A 24,154-nucleotide genomic window follows, 5' to 3' on the forward strand; every position below is an offset into this window, starting at 1 on the left:
GAGACTTTTTCAACTAAGTATGGAGAACAATAAAATTTTGGAAAAATTAAAAGAAAAGTTTTTTTAAAAGAATATTTGCATAGTGTTCAAATACAAGTGGCATTTTCCTTGTTTCTGCTTGTCTCTGTCTCTCTTGTATACTGGTCGATGAATTAGAAAAGAACAGGAGTTACAGAATCAGTTTCTTAAGTCTGGTCCTGCTATATAAATGTACTCAAACCCGAGTGCTCATACAGCATCTTATACTTTCATCAGAGCGATTTAACTATATATGTGTGCATGTATGTACACACACACAGAATATATAAGGAGTATTCATCAACTGACTTTGTACTATGAGTGCTCTGTTTAGTTTACCACTAAAACTCTGGTTTGAACAGCAACTGAACATGAGCTCTTCAGACTGCCTATCAGAAATCACTACAGGTGTTTTTTTTTTCTGTGAGCAGGTAGATACAGATAAAAGAGAAAATGAAAAAGCAAGCTCTTTGGTATCATTTGTAAAAAGCACCATCCGATTGTGGTTGATGCCAGCCTCCTCTGGCTTCTGTACTGGTGGCACATAAAAAAAGCACCCACTACACTCTCGGAGTGGTTGGCGTTAGGAAGGGCATCCAGCTGTAGAAACACTGCCAGATCAGATTGGTGCATGTAGAGACTGAGAAGAAGGTAATGGAGAGCATCCAGCAAATAGCTAACTCCATCCACCAAAGTATCAAGGTAACTATAGATTACCCCACTAAGAACCCTAACAATAGACTCCCTGTACTTCATACTGAACTTTGGTTAGAGACTGTGAACAACAGAGTGCTCCTCTACTCCTATTATATGAAACCCGTAACTTCAAAATATGTTGTTCACAAGAACTCACCTTTCTCACACAACATGAAAAGTAACATACTAATAGCAGACCTAGTTAGAATAATGAACGATGTGTCCCCACAATGCGAACCCTATGAAATGAAGAAACATATACAGAACTTCATACACTGCATGCAGTTCTCTGGATATGATCAGAAAGATAGGGTTCGTGTATACCGGGGGGCTAGAAACAAATTAGATAACATTATACGTAATGATACCAGTTGTACCTGCCCTAGATATAGAAACAAAGAATGGAATAGAATACAAAGAACTTGTGACAAAGCAAACAGCGCGAACATGAGGTATAAAACCGACCAATATCAAGGAGTGATGTTTGTAGAGGTCACAGCCCATGGAGAACTAGCCTGTAGATTTAGAAAAGCTCTGAAGGAGACCAAACTTAACATTAAGATTATTGAAAAGCCAGGGAACTCCATCAGATCACAAGTATGTAGGATGTACCCCTTTAAGAATACCGTATGCACCAATGATAACTGCATGGTATGTAGGATTAGCCCTGGTATTAACTGTAGAACACGAAATGTAGATAGGTATATAGTCTATATACCTATCCGTCTGTATACTGATCTGTTTATTTACATATCTATATGCTTACATAGAGAAAAAAGTGCATACTCACACGCTCACACCCACATACATACCTTTATCTACCTAACAGTCCACTACCTAATCTACCTAACAGTCCACTAACTAGTTAGTGGACTGTTAGGTAGATAAATGTATGTATGTGGGTGTGAGTATGCACTTTTTATTTCTCTATGTAAGCATATAGATATGTAAATAAAGAGATCAATATACAGACAGATAGGTATATAGACTATATGAACAGACACATATGGAGACACGGATCCACACATATAAAGATGCACATCCATGCATACAAACATGGTACATAGTTACATAACACACACACACATACATCGAAAATACACAAACACGGACAGGCAAGCACATAAATATACAGGATACGTACATACAGATGCACACACACACATATATACATACATACACATGCAAAAACACACACACATACATACGTACATGCATGAATGTATAGGCACACACACACACACACACGCGTACAAACTAACAAAATGCAGTGTAAATAACGGACAGAGTCAGAACTATCGAAAAGGTTGCAAGGCGCAATGAAAAGTTTAGGAAATTAAAAATAAGGAAAAAAAGTGGAAATTTTACCGGTGAGTGTGTTAAATAATAAGGCACAAAAAGAAAATGACTCTCCCCAGACACAACAGTATATATATATATATATATAGTTCAGGTAAAACTGTAACTAATGATGTGATGTAATAGGTGCTCAAATTGACTTACCAGTTAAAACACTAACTTCAACTGCGATGAAGACAAAAAGTGCTGTTGTAGCTACTAGCAATGAATGGCTATAAGTGGCTTATCATTGAGCAGGTACATAAGCAGTAAAAAGGCATACCTTAATCTGCATACCTTATTTCTTATGGTACACTCTAACAAAACAACTTAGCAATTACGTTTAAATATATAAATTCCATGCTTTTTCTGTATGTATATATAAAAGGGTCAACAGTAAAGATCCCCTTTGGCGATGAATGACCATGGGATTGCACTTAGTTCCCTGCCGAGGCACAAGTCCGGGCAGGTTGTTTATGGAAGACCAGCAGTCGCTCATGCATACCAGCCTCCCTTCTCCATGCCATTGATGTTATCCAAGGGAAAGGCAAAGGGGCCAATACAGCTTGGCACCAGTGACATTGCAATTCATTTCTACACTTGAGTGAACTGGAGCAATGTGAGGAGATAAAGTGTCTTGCTCAAGAAAACAACCCACAGCCTGGTCCGGGAGTTGAACTAACTACTTCATGATTTTGAGTCTAATGGTCTAAGCGCCCTCACATGTGTGTGTATATGTGTGTCACCGTGTCTTGACATCTTATGATAGTTGTAAAAGAATGACATTCATTTCCACTGGAAAAACATTCAGCAAAAATATGTCTGTCTTTGGGGAAATATTACCTTGCTTGGAAGCAGCTGAGGGTTGGCAACAGGAAGGGCATCCAACAGTAGAAGATCTGCCTCAACAAATTTTGTCTGACCCCTGTAAGCATGGAAAAGGGGACTTTAAACGATGATGATGAAGAATGATGAACATAAATACATGCAAATATATTTGTAGTTTTTGAGAATATTTTTATTTTGTATTTTTAAGAATATTTTTTCTATTTTTTCTCTTTTCTTGATTAAAATTTTATAAATCTTATATTTTCGCAAACAAAATAAATTTTGATGGAAAAAATAATAAAGAAAAGAAAATAGTGGTGACAAATTTCAAAGTTTATCAGATATTCTGGAAAAGAACACAAAAATTATGTTCTCTACTCTCTCTCTCTCCTGCTAAAGTCATTTTACTGACATTTGAAGTTCTTTGCCATTTGTCATGGCATTCAAAGCAGAGTCACAAAGCGAGACTTTCTTGCTGTACTGTTTTAGCTTATCCTGAAGCTGTGCCTCCTGTTGCGTTAGTTCTGTGTTCCGTTGTTCTAGAAGAGTATAGTCTGCTTGTACCTGACTGACTTCGGAAAGTAACTCTTCTAGTCGGTCTTTTTTCCTCTGTTGCTTCTGCCGCACTTCTTGCAATAAACTAGACACAGCTAAAAAAGTAAGACAAATATTACATTAGTAATAGTAATAATAATAATAATAATAATAATAATAATAATAATTTTATATTTTGGCACAAGGCCAGCAATTTCAGGGGAAGGGATAAGTTGATTGCAGTGACCCCAGTGTTCGACCAGGACTTATTTTACCAACCCCAATAGGATGAAAGACAAAGTCAACCCTGGTGGCATTTGAACTAAGAACATAAAGACAGATGAAATGTTGCTGAGCATTTGGCCCAGCTTGTTAATGATCCTGCTACCTTAAGAACAACACAAGAGCAGCAGCAGCAGCAGCAGGGAGGCGCAATGGCCCAGTGGTTAGGGCATGCTGTATGTTTCATACAATTTCATGGACCAGAAATACTGAATGGATCCTTATGATATTTGGAACTTAGATTCAATGCATAAGGACAGGGAATAATGTAGTATGTTTGGTTTGAATTTGAGGTGGCTTAAAGGGGGCAGAACCCCCCCATGAAAATTCATAAATTTCCAATGTTGATGAAATTTCAACCATAGGTAATTGACACATCAAGAAGTATTCCCAAAGTTTCCACTTTTCATGAGGATTTTAAGACCCCTGATGGGGTCTTAACTACCAAATTTTAGTCATTTTTTTATGATCCAAAACTAGGTCAAAAGTACTGAATGGATCTTTATGAAATTTGGAAATTATATTCTATGCATAAGGAGAGATGTAATGCAGTATATGTTTGAAAGTGAAGGGGAACAAATGAGGTCACAACCCCCATGAAAATTCATATATTCTTGCTGTTCATGAGATTTTAACCATAGATATTAGACACAAATGAAGTAATATCCCCCAAATTTTAACTTCTTAGGAGTCAGTAAGAACCCTTAATGGTGGCTTAACCCCCACAATTTAGTCATTTTTATTCCTAAGCCAAGATGAATACAATTGCAGTCGTTAAAACTGTAGGGTCACCCAAGCATAAAAGATGAGCGTTATTTGTAATTCAATGGTACAACAGTGTAAGAGTTTGCTTTGAGATATACTTAGATTGTGATTTCTGCAATGTGGTGCAGAAATTGTCAAGTAAAGGAGATACATCTTTGCCTCCACTGATTCAGTTGCGAAGTGTTATTTTGAGTAAAGTTATTTGTTGCACACCTCTTTTGAGTCTTTTTATTATCACTGGGTCAGAGATAACCTCCAGATGGTAACATTGATTTCAAGGCCTTTCCAGATAAGTGATTGGTCATTCAAAGAGATTTATAGATTGCAAATTTATTCTGTTCAGTTACCTATTGGCATAGTGATCATTGGCAAACTCCAGACGTGACACTTTCATTTCCCCTTAGCCCTCATGTCACACAGTTGTTAATGTTTATTTGAGCTGGGTCATGTCCTTCCAATTGCTACAGATCCGTAATGCATTTTATGGTTGTGCCGGTCACCTATATGGCGAGGAATCCTACATTGGGGAATGGTAACGACTAGGGTAGGGTAACTGACTGCTTATTGTGATCATTTGTCTTTTGGTTTCCTGTAGCTTTACTCTCTTTTACAAACCCAGTGAACATTCATATATTTCCGATTTCAAAGAAATTTGAACAATAGACATAAGACACAAGTTAAAAAAGATTCTCAACAATTAAACTTCTCTGGTTGACTTTAAGACCCCATCACTAATAGAGGTCTTAACTCCCACATTTTAGAGCTCCATGTGCTCCATTTTTCAGGAGCAATAACCTTTGAATAAGTTCCATAAGATTTGAATTTTGGAATCTGGGCATAAAGATGAGTAGTATGGGATAAATGTGTCATCATTAGAATTTTCGTTAGGGTGTGTAAAGAGGGAAAGAACCTTCATTAAAATTCTTAATATCCAATTTTGATGAAATTTGAATGATAGGTATTCCAGTTCATTAGAGAGAATATAAAAGAAAAGTCTAATTCTTCAGTTCCATGTGACACAGGCAATGCTGGGTATCTCTGCGAGTTTAATTCTAAAAATATGATGGGATTTTTCCTAAACTTCAAATGGCTATGAGGGGTCTAGTAAAGCAGGAATCAAAGGGATCCATTGGTAAGCATGGTTGAGAAACACTGATGTAAGGAAGGACATCCAACTCTGGAAGCAATTCCAAAGCTGACAGTCCTCTGGGTTTGCCAGCATGGAAGTTAGATCTTACAAATGATGATGATCATCATCATGAAGACCACTAATCTAATATTCCTTCCATCACATGCATACTCACAGCTTGCATGCACACACCACTACTCATACCACCTATATATACACACATGCCTGCACACACACACACTCCACTCAGCTTCTCGAGTGAACTCTCCTTACTGCTACCAGGCACACTACTATCTACCTGTCATGTCTACAGACATGCCTGCACATGAGCCTGCACGGACACACTATGTCAAACACATACATGCAAACACTGTTAATCTCACCAGTCAAGCACTCTCTCACATACAAACACACTGTCCATACATCCTATACAAACATATATAAATACATATACATGGACACACAAATATATATACATATATATAATAAAAATGAGGGTAATAAATTAAAATAATTTATTACCAGCCGTTAAATAAATATATAATATATATATATATAAATATATATATATATATATATATATATATTATATATATATATATATATAAATGTACATTCAGTTCTAATATACTCTAATATCTCACGTGCTTAATATGTATATGCTATCAAAATATATTTATGTTTCATTTCATAATGATAAAGCATTTTGCTGACAATTTCCTTTATCAATACCTACTGCTGCCTGCTCTAATTATTTACTGATAACATATATATATATAACATATACACACATATACATAATATATAAAACAGTTACCCTTACATTTTAGCTCACTACTCATGCTGTCCAGAGCCAATGCATGTTGATCTCTGTCGTTTCGCATTACATCAAGGAAGGTCTGTCGCGTACTGTTATCACAGATTTTGAAGTATTCAGCAATAGAATCAATTTCACCATCAGTAGCTGTAAATATAAAGGGTTATGTCATTAATCCTTCCCCCAACTTAAAAAGCGCAAAAGACCACCCCCACCTCCTTCCAGTTGGATACCTTTTATTTATATAACTATTTGTGAAACTTTAAAAAAAATGTGTAAATGTAAATGCCTCTTCCATCCTCTCATCCATTCTGCCCATTTTGATACTTTGCTCCCTATCAAAGCCACAAACAAAGCTTTGGTCAGACTGAGGCTACAGTAGAAGACACTTGCTCAAGATGCCATGCAGTGGGACTGAACCTAGAATCATGTGGTTGGGAAGCAGACTTCTTACCACACAGCCACACCTGTGTTTATGTGTGTGTGTGTGTGTGTGTGTGTGTGTGTGTGTGTAAGTATATATGTGTGTAAAGTGATAGAAAGGCTATAATGAAATTGCCACAAGACATGGAATATCCAGCCATTCAGGCAGTGCCAGTTTCTCAAGCATTGCAGACTGTTCTGGCCACATCAATTTCACTGTGTTTTTTCTGTCACCTTTTCCAAATAATACAGGTCTTGAATACAGGACAACCTCCAACCTCCTTGGACTCTCTCTCTCTCTCTCTTTCTAAATATATATACAGATATATTATTATTATGGTGGTGGTGGTGGTGATGATGATGATTATATGCCCTCATGCAATACCAGGCACTGGCTCTCATGGTTTCTGACCTTAACTGATTGTATTATCATATACATGTTTTGTCATGGCATAACAGATGGCTTACAGCAAATATTCTGCTCAGTATCACAGATTTGCTTGTCAGTTGCTTGATCTTGTCCCTTGGTGGCTGACGATATGTGCATCTCTAATCATGAGCAGAAGTAATGGGGGAGCATCATATCCATATGTTGAGACAAATTCCTTGGGGTTTGACTAATACCCCTCAGGAAACATGGGTGTTTCATTCAACATCCTTAAACAACCCTTATTCAGGGACTTTTTGAGTGGAATAAGCTACTTAACCTGAAGAAAATTCTAACTGGGCCCCACCTGCAAAGTCATGTTCTGTTAATCTTGATATGAGATCACCATGTTGCGTACATATGGTTGTGATGTAATGCACCTGGTTATATCCTTATCAGACGGGTAGTCATGATGGATATATTGGACTTCCTATATTTGTACCCCAGTGTCACTTTGATGTCATGTGCTGCTCTTCTACTCCTCCTCCTCAACAATAATAACAGCAACAACAACAGCAGCAGCAGCAGTGGAGGCACAATGGCCCAGTGGTTAGGGCAGTGGACTCGCGGTCGGAGGATCATGGTTTCGATTCCCAGACCGGGCGTTGTCTGTGTGTTTATTGAGCGAAAACACCTAAAGCTCCACGAGGCTCCGGTAGGGGGGGGGGCAACCCCTATTGTACTCTTTTGCTCCATCTTTCTCTCACTCTTTCTTCCTATTTCTTGTCCCCGACTTCCTACGCAACCACCGAGCCTGGATGCGTATTCATCCATCCGTCGATGCTCTCGGTGTCGGGGGTTAACCTGCTTTCTCTTCTGCGGGTCTTACGAATAGCAAAGGACCACGTTTCGGACTTCTCCGATCTTGCGAGCTCTGGGACGAAGACCGTTCGCTCAACAGCAACAGCAGTAACAACAATCCTTTCTATTATAGGTACAAGGCTTGATATTTGGGGGTAGGGGACTAGTTGATTACTTGACCTCAATGTTTCAGTAGTACTTGATTTATTGACCTTGAAAGGCAAAGTCGACCTCAGCAGAATTTGAACAAAATATTGCTAAGCATTTCACCTGGCATGCTAACAATTCTGCCAGCTCACAGCCTTATTATTGAAAAATGGGAAGAGAGCTTTATTATAGCAGTTTAAGATGAAGTGTTAAAAACAAACACCTTGAGAAAACATGTGTTTGGGGAGACAGTGTCAGCAAAATATAGAATGTGTGGCATTTGGGGTGGAGCAATGGCACAAGTTGTAGCCGAGTGTCCCAAGTTGGCTCATGAAGAATATAAGAAATGGAAGCAGAACCAGGTTGTGGAAGTGTTGCACTGGAAACTGAGTCTGAAACGGGGATTTGAAGCCGAAAGAACTTGGGATGATAAACGGGTTGAAAGAGTGCATGAGATAAATACTCAATTCCATGGAATTTTCTTATTCAAACAGACAAGAAGTCAGATAATAATAAACCTAAATATAACAATAATAGACAAAGAAAAGCAAAGTTGCATACTAATTCATCCATCATGTCCATTTGATTCCAGGATTGTAAAGGTAGATGAAAAACTTAAAATTTGAAATTGTGAGAATTTGGAATATGAATCCAGTAAATGTTGGCGCATTAGGAACTGTAAGTAATGCTGTAGAGAAATGGCTGAGTGAGAATGAAATGGAATGCCCTCTTGAACTTCTACAGAAAGTTTGTTTCTTAGGAACAGGAAAGATTATCAGAAGGATTTGAACACTCGAAAGATTATTGAAAGCTTGTGGATATCCAAAGTTACAAGTAGTAACCTGCTACACACATAAATTCTACCAGGAATAAGACAAAACCTGAGTCAAATTGAATAATAATAATTCAAATAACGAATAAATTCTTTATTCTTTTTATTCTTTTACTTGTTTCAGTCATTTGACTGCGGCCATGCTGGAGCACCGCCTTTAGTCGAGCAAATCGACCCCGGGACTTATTGTTTGTAAGCCCAGTACTTATTATATTGGTCTCTTTTGCCGAACCGCTAAGTGACGGGGACGTAAACACACCAGCATCGGTTGTCAAGCAATGCTAGGGGGACAAACACAGACACACAAACACACACATATATATATATACATATATACGACAGGCTTCTTTCAGTTTCCGTCTGCCAAATCCACTCACAAGGCATTGGTCGGCCCGGGGCTATAGTAGAAGACACTTGCCCAAGATGCCACGCAGTGGGACTGAACTCGCAACCATGTGGTTGGTTAGCAAGCTACTTACCACACAGCCACTCCTGCAAGTTTTTCCTTCACATCTCTGCTCACAAATTTTGCTAACACCTTGTAATTTTTCCGTTTTGTATTGTTAATAAAGTTCTCACAATGTAATATTGAACCCCTTATCAATTTAATTGGCCCATATTACAATAGGGATTTTCATAATATCTGGCTGGCAAGACCTAGTTTCTCCTTCAATCCAACCCAGAAAGGAAAATGAGTTTGATATCCCTGATGTAAAGAAATAACAAGGAAGAGAGCCAAGAAACTTTCAGCTTACATTTGGTGATGCTGTTCGTTTTTATAGAGTTGCTGGAACTGTGGGAAATTGTGTTGGAGATTTCTAGGTCTGGCAGAAGATTGGCGTGAATGTTTTTCTCATTGTCACCATTCCTGGAATGTCAAGAGAGAGGCAAATAGCAAAGATTTACATTCACACACAGACATATAATACATAAAAGGAAGGTCAAGGTTCTATGGGCAGACCTGTGGAGACTGGAATCTTTCTGTATCTCCTTCTTGCAGTGGGTGGTGTATAACACACTTCCGACCTGCACAGATGGAGTTTGAAGGAGAACCAGCCGTGCAGACTATGTAGAGAAAGGAAGCAATCAAATCAAGGAGGTAAAGGTGTATATCTACTTAGGGCCTGCAATGAATATACACTGAGATACGGATGCTGAAATCTCAAAGAGAATAAGAGTAGGATGGAAAGCATTTAACTCAATAATGGATGTACTCTAAACAAAGCTAGACAATGCCAAACATGCCAGACTCTTCAGTAGCACTGTCCTACCTGAGCTCTTATATGCAAGTGAAGTGTAGGCTAATACAAAGAGGGTAGAACACTGATTGGCTACAACACAAAGGGCCATGGAAAGATCTGTGCTCAGAATATCAGTAACAGAGCACATTTGAAACAAAAGAATTCAAGGATTGGCCAGAACGAATGATGTGATCACAGAGTACCATATCGCAAGATTCATAAACAATGGGTGGACCTTTGCAGTTACTGAGTGGTATCCAAGAGATTGGAAAAGGCCATTTGCAAAACCTCTATGGCAATGGGATGACAATTTAGTTAAGTAATTTTGGTAAAGATGGAAAAGAACAGTGCAATCAAGACAGAACTGGAAGTGCTCTGTGACCAGTGGCATACAACAACATCAGATGGTCTGGTCAGTACTGTGATATATATTTCATGTTTTGCTAAGAAGCAATGCATGGCACCAGAATTTTCAACTCAAGTCAAATACAAGAAACTACTCCAAATCCTTGTTAGAATCAAGACAGGTTAATTTCTGCTGGCATCAAGTTGTATAAATTGTAACATTGAAATCAAACCAAATAATATTTTGAAAATATTTAATGTTTCAGATCTGTATAATTCCTATTATTTATTATAATACAGATCTGAAACATATATATTAAATGCTTTCAAAATATTGGTTTCAAATTTTGGCACAAGGCCAGTAATTTCAGGGGAGAGGTAAGTCAATTGCATTGATCCCAGTGTCCAACTGGTACTTAGTTTATCAACCCCAAACGAATTTAAGGCAAAGCTGCTAAGCATTTCGCCCGGCACAGTAACGATTCTGCCAGCTCATCGCTTTCAGAAATGCTTTCAAAATATCTGGTTTGACTTCCTTATTACAATTTATACATGTGTGTGTGTGCCATTGGCATCATCATCATCAACATCAAAGGATTATGTCATGCATCAATGCTTGCTTTGGCATGATTTCTATGGCTGGATACCCTTCCTAATGTCAACCACTTTACAGAGTGTAATAGGTGGTGCTTTCTGTCATGGCACCAACCTAGAAATTATTGTCTCATAACTTGCAAGGTTAAGGCCTTGATATAGTCTTTATAACTATGGGAGAACAGAAGAGAGAGTGGGTGATGATCCTAAGCAGAGGATTGAGGGAATGAAAAGAGGGCAGGCTGGGGTGGGGGGCATATGGCAGACAACAGGGAGAGGGAAGGGGTTTGTTGCATACATACACTTACATCTATCCATGTGTGCACGCATGTGCATGTGTGTGTATTTTGCAAGATTCTTGATGTGAAAGGATAAGGATACGCACTAATGGAAAAGAGAATGGACTCAACAAAACAGGATGAGATATGTGGGATGGAGAGTCCCTGAAGAGGTCACAGGATGTGTGATGAAAGATTTCAGACAAAGGATACTAAAATAATAATAAAGTTGAAGAGAAGAATGAGTATAAAGTGCATGTGGTTATTTGGCAAAAAAAAAAAAAAAATCATCCCTAAATATAAAAAAATAATAAAAACGTATATAATTGTTATTCTACCAATTATATAAGTTTTTATTATTTTTTTGCAATTTACTTAATCATTGGTATTTTATTGTTATTTTAATTTTAGTATTTCTATTATATGTAATTTTCTAGATGGTGAAATTTAATTGTTCATTTTGAATTGATAAAAGGTGGGTTTTTTTCTAATTTTTTATATATATATATTATATTCTGTGAAATTTGATTTAGTATTTCTAAATTGAATTTTTTTCCAGTAAGTTAGGATTAATATTCCCTCAAATAATTATATATATATATATATATATATATATATATATATATATATACCAAAGTAAACACATAAATGTGAAACAAGGTGGAAAAAAGAGTGCTCAAATACCAGAGGTAGAGTAATATGCTTTATTTGAAAGCAGCAGAAATTTAACAAAAGCTGTTACTCGGAGTTTCACGTTCCCGTTCATCAGACAGTTTTGTTATGAACATACTGGACAAAACTGTCCGACGAACAGGAACGAGAAACTCCGAGTAACAGCTTTTGTTAAATTTCTGCTACTTTTAAATAAAGTATATATACATATATTTATAAACACACGCACACACACACACATATGCACAATATTCAGAAACCTGACCGCTTGCAAACTTTCTCTCCTCATGTCACTTGCATACGTACAGACACTAAACACTCATAAAACACTCAGCTACAGGAAGATAATACAGGAAAGATAAGTTGATGGCCATTCTTACCTGGTGTGGCAATTTTCATTATTTACTGCAAACTGTGAAGGGTGCAGGAGTTCAATCTGGGCAGCAATGATATCTTTTGATTCTATCATATCACAATCATCTATACTGGGAAGACAAATCAACATCATCATCATCACCTTTATTTATATTAGTATCATCATCATCATCATCATCATCAGTAGTAGTAGTAGGCATGGTTGTGTGATTAAAAAGCTTGCTTCTCAGCCATGTGGTCTCAGCTGCAGTCTCACTGCACGACACCTTAGGTAAGCATCTACTAATATAGCCCTAGGCCAACCAAATCCTTGTGAGTGAAACTAGTGGATGAAAACTGAAAGAAACATGTTGTTTTACATATGTATAGGTGCAGGAATGGCTGTGTGGTAAGTAGCTTACTTACCAATCACATGGTTCTGGGTTCGGTCCCACTGCGTGGCACCTTGGGCAAGTGTCTTCTACTATAGCCTGACCAAAGCCTTGCGAGTAGATTTGGTAGATGGAAACTGAAAGAAGCTCATCGTATGTGTGTGTGTGTGTGTGTGTTTGTCCGCCCAACATCACTTGACAACTGATGCTGGTGTGTTTATGTCCCTGTAACTTAAAAGTTCAGCAAAAGAGACCGATAGTACTAGGCTTACAAAGAGTAAGTCCTAGGGTTGGTTTGCTTGACTAAAGGCAGTACTCCAGCATGGCCACAGTCAAATGACTGAAACAAGTGAAAGAGTAAAAGAATATATAAATGAAGCTTGTCATTTTGTATTTACATACGCATGCATATATTTCATTATTAATGCTGGAGGCAGATAAATTAGTTCAAAATTTGCGATCAGTGTATACACTTCGAGTGTGTATACTATTGAAAGCCTTCTAAGCTGCAGTATCCATCTCAAGAAAGTATCTTATAGATGGATAGTGTTAAAAACTGAAAGACAGCAGCAGCTGCAAGTCACCCAGCATTGTTGGTGAAATTGCAAGATCTAGATTTCGCTTGTTATCTTCATCGGTAGCAGATGTCCACGTCACTTCATGTCAAGCAAAGCAATACTGGTTGGTAGCTGATGTATATATCTTTACTACCCACAGGGGGCTAAACATAGAGGGGACAAACAAGGACAGACAAAGGGATTAAGTCGATTACATCGACCCCAGTGCGTAAACTGGTACATCCCGAAAGGATGAAAGGCAAAGTCAACCTCGGCGGAATTTGAACTCGGAACGTAGCAGCAGACGAAATACGGCTACACATTTTGCCTGGCGTGCTAACGTTTCTGCCAGCTCGCTGCCTTTTGCTAGCTGATATAGTTAAACAGCAATTGAAAGGTCACTGATTTTGCATTTAGCCAAAATTTAAAACGATATCATTATCAATAATATTAATACGCTAACTTTTTGTTTTTGTATGTACCTGTTGTGTGCGTCACACTTCAAAGAAGTAGCAAAGTGAGAGAGAGGAGGACAGAGAGCAAGTAACTGAGAGAGAGAGAGAGAGAGAGAGTGAGAGAGAAAGTGAAAGAGACAGTGAGTGGTGACGGCGTTCGTTTTGTGCTTTTAAATGTTTATCATATTGCAAGAAAAGTAGATACATAGACACATTGTCAAATCAAAAGCGGGAGAGAAGAGGGACACAAAGGAAGTGAAAGAGAAAGCGAGAGAGAGAGAGAGAGAGAGACAGTAGATGCATAAATCCAAAGAAAAGTTCATACATTGATATATATACACAGCAAATATTGGATGGAGGAAACAAGATAGAAAGAGAAAGAATGGTCATGAGAGAGAGAGAGAGAGAGAGAGAGAGAGAGAGAGAGAGAGAGAGAGAGAGAGAGAGAGAGAGAGAGAGAGAGAGAAAGAGCTAGAGAAAAATGTGAAACCATTTACTAATTACCTTATCACACCACTGTCCTGTGTTCGATCTGTTTCTCCAAGTTCTTCTCCGGGCTGCAGACAAAACAAAATAATAATCATTCTTCCTAGTAAAGGCATAAGGCCTGAAACTTGGGTGGGAGGGACTAGTCAATTACATTGACCCCCAGTATTTGACTGGTACTTATTTCATCAACCCTAAAAGGATGGAAGACAAAAATCAACCTTGGCAGAATTTGAACAGGGAATGTAAAAGAAATGTTGCTGAACATTTTGTCTGATTTGGTTATGGTTCTGCTAGTTCACCGCCTTAATAATGATAATAAGCCTTTCTACTATAAACACAAGGCCTGAAATTTGAGGGTAAGAATTGGGAACAGTCAATTCCATTGACTCCAGTGCTCAACTGGTACACATTTTATTGACTCTGAAAGAATTAAAAGCAAAACTGACCTTGGTGGAATTTGAATTCAGAATTTTGGATTCAGAATTTTGAGGGTGGGGATGAGTCAATTAGATCGACCCCAGTGTGTAACTGGTACTCAATTCATTGACCCCCGAAAGGATGAAAGGAACTCACAACATAGCAATGGCTGAAATATTGTCCAGCATGTTAACGATTCTGCCAGCTTGATGATTAATAATAATAATAATTAATTCGTTTTATTGGCCACAAGGGCTGACAAAAATCATTTATAACATAAAGGGACAACTGTGCCGGTGGCACGTAAAAAGCACCAACCGATCGTGGCCGTTGCCAGCCTCCTCTGGCACCTGTGCCGGTGGCATGTAAAAAGCACCTACTACACTCATGGAGTGGTTGGCGTTAGGAAGGGCATCCAGCTGTAGAAACACTGCCAGATCAGACTGGAGCCTGGTGCAGCCACCTGGCTTCCCAGACCCCGGTCAAACCGTCCAACCCATGCTAGAACGGAAAACGGACATTAAACGATGATGATGATGATGAAAATCCTTTCTTGTTTTGGCACGAGGCCAGCAATTCTTGAGGAGTGTAGAAGTCAACTATATGAAGCTCAATTCTCAAACGGTACTTATTTTATTGACTACAAAAGGATGAAGGGCAAAGTCAACTTCACTGGCATTTGAAATCTGAACATAAAGCCGGAAGAAATGCTGCTAAGCATTTGTCTCGTGCAGTAATAATTCTGCTAATTCACTGTGTTAATAATAATAATAATAATCCTTTCTTATTTTGGCACAAGGCCAGCAATTTTGAGGAGAGGGGGGAGTCAATTACATCAATCCCAGTGCTCAACTGGTGCTTATTTTGTTGGCATCAAAAGGATAAAAAGCAAAGTGGACTTCAAAAAGCAAAGGCAGACGAAATGCCACTCAGCATTTTGTCCGACAGGCTAATCGTTCTGCCAGCTTACCACCTTAATAATAATAATAATAATAATAATCCTTTCTTATTTTGGCACAAGGCCAGCAATTTTGAGGAGAGGGGGGAGTCAATTACATCAATCCCAGTGCTCAACTGGTGCTTATTTTGTTGGCATCAAAAGGATAAAAAGCAAAGTGGACTTCAAAAAGCAAAGGCAGACGAAATGCCACTCAGCATTTTGTCCGACAGGCTAATCGTTCTGCCAGCTTACCACCTTAATAATAATAATAATAATAATCCTTTCTACTATAGGCACAAGGCCTGAAATTTGGGGCAGGGGGATAGTCGATTACATCTTCCCCCAGTACTCAACTGGTACTTCATTTATTGATCCTAAAAGGATGAAAAGCAAAGTCGACCTTGGTAGAATTTGAACTTAGAATCTGAAGATGGATTAAATGGATTAACTTAGAATCTGAAGATGGATTAAATGGATTAACTTAGAATCTGAAGATGGATTAAATGGATTAACTTAGAATCTGAAGATGGATTAAATGGATTAACTTAGAATCTGAAGATGGATTAAATGCCGCCATGTATTTTGCCTGGCATACGAACAATTCTGCCAGATTGCTGCCTTAAATTAATAATAATAATAATAATGGTTTCAAATTTTGCCACAAGGGCAGCAATTTTGGGGCAGGAGATAAGTTGATTACGTCAACCCCAGTATTCAATCGGTGCCTATTTTAATCAATCCTGAAAATGAAAGGCAAAGTTGACCTCGGCAGAATTTGAACTCAGAACGTAGGGAGAGGCAAAGTACTGCTAAACACTTCGTCCGATGATTCTGCCTGCTTGCTACCTTATTAATAACAATAATAACAACATTACCTTTTGATGGAACTGGTGAATGCTAGTTCTGTCTGAACTGTTCAATAGGTTTATATTTTCTGTTATCAAAGAATTCGATACACTAATTGAGGAATTTGGTAGAATGTAAATGTCTTTAGTCACATCTGCTGACTGTAATGGAGTTTTACCAAGGGTTGGTTTGGGTTGAATTGATGAATGAGGGTGTGGTGAGAGTTGCTGCCGTTGCTCATGGTCTTCTTCTTCTTGAGAAAGGTTGCGGAACTCCGTGGAGCTGACATTATTTATGTTCAGGTCATCCACGACAGTTGGAAGGCTTGTGTAAGGTGTCATGGAGTCAGGATTGAAATTATCCATTTGCTGGAAGTCTCCATCATCATCCTCATTTGACACCGAGTTATATCTTGAGGACTGATTCTTCATTTCATCTGACACTGGAAAAAACGAAAAAAAAAACTGAAATGACAATACACCACATTCACTGTAGACCTTAACTTCCCACAAGACACTTAAGAAAAAAATACACCACATTCACTGTAGACCTTAACTTCCCACAAGACACTTATTAAGAAAAAAAAAACCCCAACAAAGACAACTTTTACATGGTTGCTTCACCTGTGAGAAACAGCACCCAAATCATCCTCAAAATACACAACCATCTAATGGGGTGAAAGACTAAGTAAACACCAACAACTTAGAAGTAAAAAAAAATGTTAGTCAATGCTGCAAATTATTTTGTTCATAGGTTCCATTAATCCATAAAACTAACGCTGGCTATTTTGGGAAACAACCTTCAACATGTATAACATGTAATCAATTCCTTAGTTTGTGCAGTGATCGTGCTTTTGCACAGTGGTAAATGCCACTACCCTCCACTATTGTTGCTGAAAGAGCTAAAGTAGGTTTTACTTATAGAATGGCTCAAAATTACCCCCAAAACTGTTCAGAACACCTGTACAAGTTAATTTCTTGACATACTAAAGGCATGATTGATGTTAAAGATGGATTAGTAATAAAACTTCCATTTAACAAGATGTTTCCATTATTTTATTCAACACCCACCCACCTACCTAAACCTACCTACTTTAAGGTTATCATGAAAAGCCTGGGTGGAGGCCCAACCTTCCAAGTTCTTTGACAAGGCTCAGAAAAACTGAAGGATTGCTGAATGAATCTGAGAGGGGAATATGTTGAATAAATAATAATTAACTGATTCCACTGGATTTTCTTTTACCCAAAGCCAGGAGTTTTTCAGCACCCTCTTATCTCTCTCTCTCTGTCTATATATATATATAAAAACAAAACTGTCTGATGAACAGGAACATGAAACTCTGAGTAACAGTTTTTGTGATATATTTGCTGCGTTTTAATAGACCGTATTATTCTACCTCTGGTATTTGAGTACTATTTTTTCCACCTTGTTTCACATTTATGTACTTACTCTGGTATGTATATCTATATATATTGGAAGATACAAATAAGATGATCATTTATTTTCAAATGCTGAGATAGTGTTTAAAAACAAATTATCCTCTTATATGTATCTTACAATATACATTTCAACACTTAAAAAAAATATATATATTAGTTTGTTTATATTCATATACACATTATATATATACATACACACATACATATATATGAGGCCTTAAAAGCATATCATCTATGTTTATACATCATCATCATCATTCAACGTCCGCTTTCCATGCTAGCATGGGTTGGACGGTTTGACTGTGGGCTGGCAAACCAAATGGCTGCACCAGGCTCCAGTCTTGATCTGGCAGAGTTTCTACAGCTGGATGCCCTTCCTAACGCCAACCACTCCAAGAGTGTAGTGGGTGCTTTTACGTGCCACCAGCACGAGGGCCAGTCAGGAGGTACTGGCAACGATCTCGCTCGAATCTTTTTACACATGCCACCAGCACAGGTGCCAGTAAGGCGATGTTGGTAATGATCCCACTCAAATGGTGCCCTTTTTCATGCCACCTGCACGGAAGCCAGTTAGCCGCTCTGGCAACAATCATGCTTGGATGGTGCCCTTAGCACCCTACTAGCACGGGGCGCAAGTACCAGTAAGGCGAAGCTGGTAACAATCACACTCGAATGGTGCCTTTTATGTGCCACTGGCACGGAAGCTGGTTAGCTGTTCTGTCAACGATCACGCTCGTATGGTGCTCATGCCTGTCATCAAATTTTACTTTGATTTTGATTTCGCATCTGTACTCAATTTGTCCTTGAATCTTTTCCTTACATCTTCCAAACACCCACACCTCCTTCACTCTTCTGAGTATGCCACTATTCACTCAGCTGCTGTAATTCTCTACCACTCACCATCCATGGAACCACTTCCTTTTCTCATGCATTCTCAGTATTATCACTCCATTTTACCCTCCATTCACCCCAGCTGATCATCTTCCACTATTTCCACCCTTATGTACTTCTAATTGCATCCTGGCACTGTGCATCTTTCTTGCACCACAACCCCACACACTTCACATCATGTGCTGCCACCTATCATCTCCCCAATCCACTCCTACTTCCTCCACCTTCTCCTGCAATTCACAACTGATCATGTCTCCACCCGTGTTCACCACTCACTGCCTTTTCCCTCTATTTCCATCCCTGTTCGTCTGTCACCCTCCTCTCACACTTACTTCGCCATCCAAACCTCTTCTCTTGATAAGCACTGACATCTTCACCACCAATCTTGCCAACTGGGATAACCCTAACCCTAACCCCTACAGCAGGACACCAGTTCCTGTCTCTGTCATATTTTAACCTGGCATAAAAGTCCACTGCCCTCGGTACTATCTCTACCTCGTTTGAGGGAGCATGTCTTGCAAATTACTTGCTAACCTCATGATGCTAATACCATTAAAAAAAAAAAAAGATTCAGTACATTCTGTAAAGTATTGGGAGATTATAAAAAATAAATTGCAAAGTAAATATAAACAAAAGTTATAGTGATCTTGTTTAGGAATCTAGTAGAGATTAAATGTGAAAGATGGTTGTCCCTTTAACATATACGTTGTTTTCAGAAATCATTAAAAAACATTAAATGCTCTGAATTGACCCAAGCAAGCGAGCGAGCGAGTTTGGTTTTTGAGTGGATGAGTGAGAGAGAGAGAGAGAGAGTGAGAGAGAGAGAGAGAAAGAGAGAGAGAGAATTAAACTTCAGTTCATAAATATTTTATTGCCATCAAACAAATCTTTTAAAGAGCTGTTTGTTAATCTCATCATTGAATGTACATTATATATAAATACATACAAAAGATTTTCATATATACACCCACAAGCGCATGAAAGTAATCTGGAAATACCTGTACACTAACAAAGGTGGCACCTGAAATTAAACTCCCAGGCAGAGCTCAAACAGCTCAAGATTAAAGTTTGAACTGCCCTTTGGGTGTTCACTAAGCCTTTTCACTGATTGTATGTATATATAAATACATATATCATACATTTATGCAGTGCTCCAGCATGATCGCAGGATAATGACTGAAAAATAAAAGAATATATACATACTTTCACACACATACTTATAAACACATATAAACACACATTTATATATATATCTATATATACATATATATATATATATATATATACTAGCAATACACCCCAGCGTTGCCCGGGTGTTATGACCTACAGCCACATTGTATTATCTGTTCCTTTCTTATGAACAGAATCGGCACATGAGGAGTATGAAGCAAACAACTCTTCTTTATGAACTTGTTTTTTGGTTATTCTCTGATGGACAATGCTGCAGTTTCCGTCTACCAAATTCAGTCACATACCTGTGGTTGGCCTAGGGCTATAGTAGAAAACACTTGCCCAAACTACATGCAGAGGGACTGAACATGGAACCATGTGGTTGGGAAGCAAACTTCTCAACCACACAGTCAGTATTGCACCTAGTGTGTGTGTGTGTGTGTGTGTGTGTGTGTGTTACATTTGTTGTTAAATCGAGTATTGTGTCCCAGTATGTCTCAAGGTTAGCAGTTCATCAAGCAGAGATCTATAAAATAAATACCAAATTGAAATACGTACTGAGGCCAGTATGATCAATTGAATTTTTGAAGGTGATACCCCATCATGGCGACAGCTGAAAGACTAAACCCAGTAAAATACTTAATGGCTTCAAATTTAAAGTAATGCATTACTAACCACAAGATAATGAGTTCAAAACTTTGTGCTGGACTTCCACTCTATACAATAACACTATATGTACATTGCAGTCTATTTGACTTCCAACAATTAATAATTGTAATTTGAAGTTGAATGGTTAGCAATAAGAAAGATGTCCAGATTTCTTTAAAAATTATTGTGCAAAATATTTTGAGAAAAAGTACTTTTTTCACCACAAAATACACACACACACACAGGTGTATCTGTGGTAAGTTGGGCTACTACAAATAGCAGCCAAATCCCTCTTAAAACACACCCTTTCATTAAAAGACATAGATTTACAGTATTTCAGGGTGAAAAAAAAATAAACAAAACAAAACTATGTGATGGGTCTGCTACATCAGAGGCAACTCTGGGCTAAACAAAACACAAACAAACATATTTCACATTAAAAGATTATCTACTATGTATAGGTATAGGAGTAGCTGTGTGGTAAGTAGCTTGCTTACCAACCACATGGCTCTGGGTTCAGTCCTACTGCGTGGCACCTTGGGCAAGTGTCTTCTACTATAGCTTCAGGCCGACCAAAGCCTTGTGAGTGGATTTGGTAGACGTCCCCGTAACTTAGCAGTTCAGCAAAAGAGACCGATAGAATAAGTACTAGGCTTACAAAGAATAGATCCTGGGGTCGATTTGCTCGACTAAAGGCAGTGCTCCAGCATGGCCACAGTCACATGACTGAAACAAGTAAAAGAGTACTAAATAATACTAATAAAGTTGAAGGTATATCTTCAAAGTTTCATTCCCTGGTAAAACTCCCTGCATTTTAACCCTTTTGTTACTATATTTCTAAGTAAAACAGACTCCTTATGAGTTTCAATTAAATTCTAAAATCATCACGAATTTAGACTGGTTTCATTAAACAGCTATTTTACTTATTGATATATCGTGATTTTTGGAACACAAGTGAAGAAAAGGCTCTTAATCAATTCTATTGCATAACTTTTGTCTCTAAGTGACTTTAATTACAAGTAAATATATGTAAACCACAAGCTATCTTTTTTCTCAGTTTGTTTCCATAATGATTGCTTTAAACAAAATTACAAGCTTACATTTGATTGATTTCTCCATATCTTCTGTTGAAAAGCTCAAAATTCAGAACCATTGCTTTATCAAGCAGTGATTCTGAAATTGTTATCCACTTTAAAAGTTGGAAAAAAAAAAAATCGCTGAAGAGAAAATGTGGAAAAAAATCTCCCAAACTTTGCACAGCTCAGATATCACATCAAGCAATATCAGATACTGTAACTCGACTAATCATGTGTTTTTACGAATGTACTAATGAGATTTGTGCTGAAATTCACATTTAAATATCAGCCGGCTTCAGCTAGGTTGGTTGTTTTCGCCCAGGTTGGGAATGAAAAGGTTAAACATTTTCTAATTATGCACAAAGCTAAAGACCCTTAGCTAAAGACCTCAAAATTGTGCAACCCAACCACATTTTCGAGGTTATTTTTGTTGTAAAAAAGATTTGTGCAAAAAATATACTTTATTTGATAGCTGAAAGATTACTGAATCTTTTGATACCTCAATACAACAAAATCGGAAACTCAGTTTTCAAATCTATGAGGTACAGCCACACACACAAACTGTTTTATATATTAAGATATATATATATATAATATCACATACATACATTTATATTACACTAGCAATGCACCCTGACATTGGCTGGGTGTTATGACCTACAGTCATACTGTATTATTTGTTCCTTTCTTATGGGGAGAATTGGCACACAAAGAGTGTTATGCAAACAACTCTTCTTTATAAACATATTTTTCGGTTATTTTCTGATGAACAAAGCTGAAATTTTTCACATCAAAAATGTATACATCGGCAGCTTAGATTAGAAGGAAATCCTAACATTGCCCCCAAATGACCTCAAAATTATGTAACCCAGTCTGGTTTTGGTACTAATTTTTGAAGTAAAATAGGGATGTTGTGCAAAAAACTTCACACTGGTAGCTAAAAGATTGCTCAATCTTTTGATATCTCATACAGTAATATTGGCAACTCAGTTTCATGGCTACAGATTGGGTAACGCAGAAGCTGAAATAGTTCTTACCCACCCCATAATATTTGTTGATTACTGTGGACAACACTCTTATACATAAGCTTCCCCAATCAAAAGGCCATGTTCAAAAGTATTATGGTTTTCTGCAAGCATATTTGGTATCAGTTTATATCAATATTGAAGCCAACAGAATAAAAGAGGAACTTTTCAGGCTGTATGTATATGTACATATATAAGGATATGAATAAACAGGGTTAGTGATGTGGGTAGTTTGGCATAAATGTATAGGAACGCTGTGCTTCTTGAAAATAGTCGAAAGGTTTTGGTCATTGCCTCATGTCTTTACCACACTTGAATGAATATAGGCTCTTACTGTGCTTAATCCTTGGGGAAATTTTATTGAATTTAAACCCGAGAATGCTCCTTTGGCATTCCTGAGTCGTTTGCTACCAAGAAAATCAACATGGACAAATTGTTTTTGGTAGTAATGCCAGAAACATAGTTTATGAGTCAATTTTCAGTTGAAAAATAGGGCTTTGTGCAAAGAAATGGTATCATAATATTTCTAAGACATTGTTTAATCATGGAATACTGAAGACATTCACATTGGCAGTTTAGTTGTGGAACAAAGGCCATTATTGATGGAAAATGTGCCAATGATTGTGCCCCAAAAGCATGTTTTTTGGTCATTTTCCTTTGACAAGTAGGGCTTAGTGCATCACAAATGCACTCACAACACTCCTTGTACATTGTTGCATTTTTTGACACAAAATACATTAAAAGTGGCAATGTAGATTAGAAGCAAATCCAAATATTGCCTGAAAATGACCTCAAACTTGTGCAACCTGACATCATTTGTAGTAAAAAAAAAGGTGTTGTGCAAAAAACGTACTTTATTTGGTAGCTGAAAGATTGCTGAATCTTTTGACACCTCATACATCAAAAATTGGCAACTCAGTTTTTGAATCCACACACACAAACTCTGTTTTATAGATAACATGTACCAGATTTTTCTCAAAGTCACAGCTGCCTACAACCAGACTAAAAATATTCTAATTCTTCACTGCATGATTTGTCACACAAGACACATACTTATTTTTAATTCATTAAATGTGTTGTGATTCCTTCATTTCAAGAAGTGACATTTGAAAAAAACTAATAAAAAAAAACATTTTGTAACCTTGTATAATCATTTTGTTAAAACCCACTTTGGCTCACTTCCCAAAAAGATTGCCAAATCCTATGATAATCTGGAAAATACAATTTTTTTTTTCCTTTTGAGAGAGATGAGTTGACAGATCTTACCAATAAAATCTGTGCAGCTTTT

The 24,154-nt window shown here is 37.7% G+C and overlaps 1 protein-coding gene across 1 annotated transcript in view; it reads right to left on the minus strand.

Annotated features, from left to right (window-relative positions):
- Window positions 1–3,192: 3,192 nt before the first annotated feature.
- LOC115214149 overlaps window positions 3,193–24,154 on the minus strand; it is a 31,516-nt gene continuing 10,554 nt past the window's right edge. The window contains exons 2-7 of the mRNA XM_029783221.2: window positions 16,647–17,059; window positions 14,430–14,482; window positions 12,548–12,652; window positions 9,793–9,905; window positions 6,414–6,554; window positions 3,193–3,530 (exon numbers count right to left, since the gene is read on the minus strand). Coding sequence (XP_029639081.1) covers window positions 3,280–3,530; window positions 6,414–6,554; window positions 9,793–9,905; window positions 12,548–12,652; window positions 14,430–14,482; window positions 16,647–17,059 — 1,076 coding nt within the window. The 3' untranslated portion in view covers window positions 3,193–3,279. The remainder of the gene's footprint in view (window positions 3,531–6,413; window positions 6,555–9,792; window positions 9,906–12,547; window positions 12,653–14,429; window positions 14,483–16,646; window positions 17,060–24,154) is intronic.

Source organism: Octopus sinensis, linkage group LG7 (assembly GCF_006345805.1).
Source record: "Octopus sinensis linkage group LG7, ASM634580v1, whole genome shotgun sequence".
In the NCBI taxonomy this organism is placed as follows: domain Eukaryota; kingdom Metazoa; phylum Mollusca; class Cephalopoda; order Octopoda; family Octopodidae; genus Octopus; species Octopus sinensis.